At 52.8% G+C, this 7,509-nt stretch overlaps 1 protein-coding gene across 1 annotated transcript; it reads right to left on the bottom strand.

Annotated features, from left to right (window-relative positions):
• Positions 1–247: 247 nt before the first annotated feature.
• On the bottom strand, positions 248–6,175 carry CIMIP2C (ciliary microtubule inner protein 2C). Its single transcript, XM_074864563.1, is given in 3 exon segments — positions 248–392; positions 5,714–5,826; positions 6,053–6,175. Coding segments are annotated over 3 exon segments (381 nt in total).
• Positions 6,176–7,509: the final 1,334 nt, after the last annotated feature.

Below are 7,509 nucleotides of genomic sequence, written 5' to 3'. Positions count from 1 at the left end.
ATCAAACCGAGCTAATCCCCTGCCTGTCCTCAATCTCTCAGCCCATTGATCGCCACAAATGGCAGGAGGAGCTGCGTGGTGGCCAGCTGCCCCCTCTCCTTAGAGGCCACAGACAAAGAGCATCCCTGCTACATGCGGGCAGGCCCCTTTGGCACACAGAGTCCGAGACAGCAACCAGCTCCCTCTCCTTTATTTTCCCATTGCTCCTCTTCCAACTGGAAAACCAGGTTTCCACCGAGGGCATCGCTTAGGCTCGGTACTCGAAAAAGCTGTCTCAGAGCTGTCTCTCCTGGGAGGTGACCCTCTTCCCTGAGGGGAAGGTCTGGTAGGTCCACAGGTTCACCAGTGACACCCGCAGCAAATGCCAGCGGGTCTTGGCGCTGAGCGGTGTGCTGGGGAGGAGCAGAGCACCAAGAATGGTTACAGAAGTTCAGGAGGCAGCAGGTACAGGCAGGAGTTACAGAGGTGTAGGCAGGGCTCAGCCTTAGGGGTGTGGTCCGAGGGCACTGGGGCACCCACAGCACCCACTGAACTTGTTCAATTCGACCTTGCACTGGGCTGATGCAACCCGTGACCTCCAGGCAACAAATATTAATGCAGGAACAGCTCTGCATGTTGGCATCACCCAGACAGGTTCAGTCACATCTGCATGAGGAAGGACCCTGGGGATGGGGAAGTGTTTGAAGGGATAGAGGGAAGAAACAGATGACTTTCAAGGCCACCACCACTCATGCCCCTTTGGGGACATGTTGTCTGCCCCTCCAGGAGCTGGTCCAAGTCAAATAATTTCTGTGGGCATGTAAGGAACTGAAGGAATTAATGCCTCAAACATTCATCGACTTAGAAAATCTCAAGGACAAATTGTGGCCTTTGTGATTAGTCTAAGGAATGAATTATCTGCCCAGGGAAGCGCAGAGTGTATCAAAGGGTGCACGGCTAAGCTCCCTTGCAGTCATATTGCCAAATTCCTTAGATAAGCCTCAAAGGGAGGAGACGTAGACTGAGTAAAACCGTATGTTCGAGGTAAGGCCTACACTCTAATTTATGACTATAGCCTCGAAGGAGAGCTAAAAGATTGATAAGAAAGATAGAGAACCGACACCAGATGGAGCTAATGGAGCTAATGGCTCAAGAAACAAAAACTGAGGAAAAGGTAAAGGTCTGGGGGGGAAATCATGACCACTGATTCGACTGGACAAAAGGGTTAATGCACCCCATTCCCCCCCAGCACACACACTGAGCTCACACTCCACCTTTTCCCCATCTCTCATGCAAATGAGTTCGTGGAATACCTGTCTCTCTTGTCTAGTATGCAAATCAGCTGATAAGATGAACTTAAAAGTTGACAGAAAACGTTGTTGGTGTGTACCCCCCACCCAGGATTACCGGACCCGAGACAACGCTGGATCCTTGGGTGGTGATTCGGGTTTCTTTGACTCTCTTTTTCTCTTTTCTTTCTCCTTTCCTTTCCTTTCCTTTCCTTTCCTTTCCTTTCCTTTCCTTTCCTTTCCTTTCCTTTCCTTTCCTTTCCTTTCCTTTCCTTTCCTTTCCTTTCCTTTCCTTTCCTTTCCTTTCCTTTCCTTTCCTTTCCTTTCCTTTCCTTTCCTTTCCTTTCCTTTCCTTTCCTTTCCTTTCCTTTCCTTTCCTTTCCTTTCCTTTCCTTTCCTTTCTTTTCCTTTCCTTTCAATTTATAAAAGACCACATCGCTTACTATCCTTTTCCAAGTTTAAGTTGTTTCTACGGCAAGTAAAACATTTTAACTGGTCGTTTGGTGTCATTTCACCTTAATTTAACCCGAGGGGATCACAGAACCGTTATGACTCTCTGGGCTCCCAGTCCGGGTCGGGTTGTGACAGGTCAGGGAGCAGCGAGGTCCTCAGCAACAAGGAGCAGAGGTATGTAGCAGCCAGTCAGGGTCAGGATCAGGTCTGGAGATGGTGGTCAGGGTCAGGCAGAGCCCAAGGGGCACCCAACAGTGAGGTAGGTCTGAGATCAAGCCCAGATCCAGGTCCAGGTTGGAGTGGAGGAGGTCCAAGACCAGGCCCAGAGCCAGCTGTGGCACAGCTGCAAATGGGGGCTGGTGGTAAATCTGTGGCTTAAAAACCTCCCAAAGGAAAGGAGGTGCCAGCCATCACCTCCAGCTTTGCTCACAACAGCTCTTATCAGCACCAGGACTGACCTTGGCCTCTGCCAGCTAAACTCCTGGAAGGGGGATGCACTCATGGGCCCAACAGCATCTGTCTTACTTCATCCACTTCCATTCATCGTTCTCATCCCACATATTTCTCTGCCTTGCCACAAGACAGGGCCTGGGTGAAGGACAGCCTCCCCCACTCCTGTTTGTTTTGTCTGGGCAGTGAAGGGCTGATAAGAAAGAATTAGCCAGCCTAGGTAGCCACAGCACACAGCCAGGATGAAGCGCTCCATGCCCGTTGATTAACCTCTCATTCAAGCAGCTTCTCTGAGCTCCACACCCAAAAATATGCAGATTCAGGGACTTCTAGGGCTGGTTGTAGCCAACCTTGACACTCACAGCCCCACCATGACTTCCCATCTTGCAGCAAGGAGGGTCCAGCTGCCTCCTGGGCTGTGCAAGAAGGAGAGTGGCCAGTGAGGCAGAGGCAGCATCCAGCCCCCCTGGTTGGTGTCTGCAGTGCTGTGGCCGGTCTGAGGTCCCTGTGCAAGGAAGTCACAGACATACAGCAGCAAGGGCCACCGAGATGGGCTGGGGAACATGACGTGGGCCGCACCTGGGGTACTGGATCCAGCACAGGAAAGACACAGACCTGCTCGAGCGGGGCCAGAGGAGGCCACGAAGATGCTCGGGGGGCTGGAGCACCCCCCTGTGAGGACAGGCTGAGAGAGTTGGGGGGTTCAGCTGGAGAAGAGAAGGCTCTGGGGAGACCTTAGAGCGGCCTCCCAGGACTGAAAGGGGCTACAGGAAAGGGAGGGGACACTTTTTATCAGGGCGGAGGGATAGGACAAGGGGTGATGGTTTTAAACTGAAAGAGGGGATATTTAGGTTAGATGTAAGGAAGAAATTCTTCCCTGTGAGGGGGGTGAGGCCCTGGCACAGGTTGCCCAGAGAAGCTGTGGCTGCCCCCTCCCTGGAAGGGTTCAAGGCCAGGTTGGACGGGGCTTTGGGCAACCTGGGCTAGTGGAAGGTGTCCCTGCCCGGGGCAGGGGGTGGGACTGGGTGGGCTTTAAGGTCCCTTCCAACCCAAACCATCCTGTGATTCGATGTGCAAGGAGAGGCAGAGAGCTGGGTTGTTCAGCCTCGAGAGGAGAAGGCAAAGGGGGATCTTATTTTTGTCTACAGCTATCTAAGGGCAAAGAGAGGATCTAGAGGATGTAGAGATGTAGGAGGCTGGAGGATGCACCTTGAATTTCGAGGTGCACGGTGATAGGAGTGGCGATGGGCACAAGTTACAACATAGGCAGATCCAGCCAGGTATAAGGAAAATATATGAAGATACTTTATCTGAAGCCCTGGAGGGTTTTTTTTTTTCTGGATTTTACACTCCTGATGAGCCACAGGAATAAAGCACTAGAGGGCACCCACGTATTTCTGCTGGCGGCTGGCTCCGGCTGCCTCCCACCGCAGCTCAGCTCCCGGTCCTGCCCTGGCAGCTCTGTGGGTGCCTTTTCAGCCCATGCCAGGTCCAGTGTAATCATCGCAGGAGGCCAGTGCTGTGCTCAGAGCTCAAGGCAAGAGGGAATTTTGGATGCCAGCTCTAACTCATGTCGGTTGAGAGGAACAGACTCCTCTGACAGCTCCTCTGGTCCTTGGAGGGTTGAGCAGGGCGGTGGGGGCTGTCAGTACCGTGGGTGTCCATCCAAAAGGGTGGTGGGACACGGTGCCAGGCTGTGCCACGGAGCATGTCGGCCACACACAGCCCACGGCTGTGAAGTTCAGCCCTCTCAGATGAGTTTACACAGTGGGGTGATGCAAAGTCTCTCCAGTGGAGTTTAGCTTCACTGTTCCCTGAATTTGGGCTGCGGTCTGTGCTACTCCATGTTTTACTTTCCCTTTATTCTTGCTAAAAATGATTTATGGCTGTTTCTTTCTATTTCCTATTGTGCTTTCAGTGCTGGGGAGAAATATCCAGCTACCCAATCCATGTTTTAGCAGTGCTACGTCTACTTCTGTCCACCTTCATGCTCCAGAGATGCTGACAAGCTCCCTCACACGGTCCCTCTGCAGCATCTGCCCTGACATCCCCAGGAGAAGCTCCCCAGTGCCTCTCTCAGCACGATGTTTTGGGGCTGCTCAACCCCTCTGCGTGCCAGCACGGTGCTGGGGGGGCTCAGATGTGACAAGTGAGGAGCTTAAATAGATTCTTCAAGCAACACTTCAGCATCTGCACTTCAGCATCTGCACCCCAGGCTGCATGCATGGGGCTCTGCGGTGTTTAAGTGCACATATTCCCCTTGCTGCAGGACTGCCATGTGCAGATCGGTAGCAAAGATGGTGGAGGAGAAAACAAAGACTGATGGTTTATATCTAACATAACCACAGCATCATCTGTCCTGGTTTGCAGCTCTGCCTGGGGATATGCTGGACCCCCTATTTTGGTGAGAGGTCTGTGAGTATGAGCTGTTCTGACAGCAGCAGTTTCGGGAGATCTCTAAGGTCTCAGGGATCCTGCTGTGGTTGTTTGTGTTGAAATTGTGAAGCTGTGCTGTCGGGTACAGCAAGGGATACAGCAAACAAAACCCACCCATGAGAGGCACCGAGGGCTGGATGAGAACCAACAACTACGTGCTGCCCCCAGGATAGCTGCTCCACCTTTTTGACCCTCTGCTCCATCAGGGCAACAGGTCCAGGGAGGATGAGGAATACCCACGAGCTTCACTCATCGATGTCTTTTTTTCATGAATGACTGTTTGAGCCATAGCAAAAAGGGGATTTTTGCCTTTCAGTTTTTACAACCTCCTCCCCTCTCCAGGACCCTGCATTGTGGAGGTACCTGGTGAGCAGAGGACTGGGTCCACCAGCTCCCTCCGAGGAGCCCCAGCACTGCCCATGCCCAGCCCAGCCTGGCCCTGGGGACGCAGGAGGTAGCTATGAGCCAGGGTTGGGGTTGCCCCATCAGTTCATGGCCATGGTGACTTGGAGACCTGTTTGTGATGGCTTGGGTGGCCAGTGGGCAACCTGGAGGTGGCAGCTGGACCTTTGGCCAGCTCACATGATTGGTTGCTAAAGTCATGCCTTTCCAGCAGCCACTTTGGTATATAATATTGAAGTAGAACTGTTGTAGCCTGTAGCTCTCCTCTGCCACACTGGAAAAGGTCCCAGGGAGCAGCAGACGCTGCGGGGAGTCCCACAGCAATGAGGAAGGGAGGAGACAGCCACAGAGCCCCCAGGATGCTGCTCCAGTTTTTGCCAGGGCTTTGAAATAAATAAACATCCAGGATTTCAAACACACAGCCAGGAGGATGCTTGCTTTTAAAAAAAGCCCCTGGGATTTCTAAGTTGGGAAAAATCCTCAAAGCCTGACATGCTGCCCACTGATTCTTTCCTTTCAGATTCATGTAGTTTCTTCTTCTCTCATTTTTCTGAGGACAGAATGTTTGGGTGAAGAAGAGAAGGAGGATCAGGTGTGGGGCTGACCCTCCCCCAGACCTCTCCAGTTTCATCCCACTAGTCCAAGCCCTGGGAATTGGGTGCCACCATGTCCTAGGGCCTGTCTGCCGGGACATCTCTACTCACAGGTCAAGTGGATGAGGAAATCTCTCCTTTTCCTTTGAGGGCAGCACAAAGTAGGGAATGAGGTGCAGTGTCCCACTCTTGTCCTGGTAAAACTCACGGTGCTGCTGGCTCAGCTGCAGACAAAGATAAATGTCCAGGTGTTTTGGCTGAGTTCAGGCTTGTTTTGGTTTTGTGACCACCTGAAACCACTTAAAATCAATTTTGGCTGCTGAGGCAGCATCCCTGCCTGCTGCCTGTGCATGGATTTCAGGCAGCGAGCCTCATTGTGTGCAGGCAGCAGAGGAGGGGTCAGCTGCCTGTAGCCACCCAGGATCCCCCCATGATCCCCTGTGTTCTCACCTGGTAAAACCTGCCCAGCTCCTGGGATCGGGCACCGTCCAGGCTGAAGTGGGTGGGCAGTGGGGTGCGTGGCCACAGGTCCTGGCATGCGGGCACGGTCTGGGGACCCTGGGGGTAGCTCATGGTGGTGTTCCCACAGGTGTTTCTGAAGGAAAACACTGGGTTTGGGATGTGCCTTCAACACCTGCATGGGAAATGTGGTCAGGAAGAGCCATGCTGGGGCTTTCCAGGAGGAGGGAGCTCCCTTCCCCTTCACAGCTCTGCAAAACACCCATGGGGGCCAGCACCTGCCTCTCTGGGTTTAAAGAATCCCACTTTAGCAAAAAAACCCACATTTGATGTACAGCCTGCATTTGAGGATAAACTCAAGGGATTCTGGTGGTGGAGGGAACGACACCGTCGTGACCCAGGACACGTTCAGTTTTCATTTTTCTTTTTAAGCAGCTTTCCTTGCATTTTAGAGGCGCCCCAGGCAGAGAGCTGCTGCTGGCAGAGCAGGGTCCCCCCCCACCCCGGCTGGCACCCGAGGAGTGGGAAAGGGGAGCAGTTGGTCCTTCTCCTGGCAGAAAACCAGCAGGAAGAGGGAGAATGAAGAGGACCCCCAGCACCCAGGAAAGGTCAGTGTGAATTCCTGGTGGCCTCACCTCCCAGGTTTAAGGCTGAGGATGTGATGCCAAACTCAACTCATTCCCACCAGGCTGGATGGGGAGATGCTGCAGAGCATCTCAGGGGACCAGTCCTCTGCTGGGATGGATCCAGATGCTGCCTCCCATAAAACAACCAGGAGCCTCTCCCAGTCAGGGAAGAGCCCCGCAGATGCCCCCTTTCCAAAACACGGGGCAGGGAATTCATCAGGACACGGCCGCTGGCTGGCCCTGAGAGCAGGGGAGGGCTGTACAGACTCGTTTCTACCACTCCATCTGCCCCACAAAGACATTATTTGGATCTTCCCTTAGCTCCTTGCACCCTCAGAGCTGAAAATCCAGTTATCACTAATAATGAGTAGGAAAAAATAAACTGCATTCCCCCCTTCAGCCACCCCAGAGAGCTCATAGGACTCCCTGTGTGCTCCCAAAGAGTGGAAATATGTCATTATTCTCCCTCCACCTTCTCAGCAATTGGTTTTCCTGCAAAGCCCGGTGTGCCCAGACACTGCAGCGTCGGTGGAAACCACTTCTTTTCGCCAAGCAAACTCACCCAAGGCATATTGGAGTTAATTTTGCTGCAGTCTGAGCTGCTCTGCCTAGAACCTGACACCAGCGTTTCAGCTGGTGCAGGAGACCTTGGCTCTGAGCGCAGAGCTGTATCATTCTGCAAAAGCCAGGAGAAAAGGAATATCTTAGGGAAAAAGAAAGAAATACAGCCCTTTCGCCTTGCTGCCAGGGCAGAGAAAGCAGAGCTGTTGAAGAAAGGAGACAACTGAAGGTGAAAATCAACAATGAACTATTTAGCGCATC

The sequence above is a fragment of the Strix uralensis genome, chromosome 3, assembly GCF_047716275.1.
Source record: "Strix uralensis isolate ZFMK-TIS-50842 chromosome 3, bStrUra1, whole genome shotgun sequence".
NCBI lineage: Eukaryota > Metazoa > Chordata > Aves > Strigiformes > Strigidae > Strix > Strix uralensis.
This window is presented reverse-complemented; position numbering and strand designations above follow the sequence as displayed.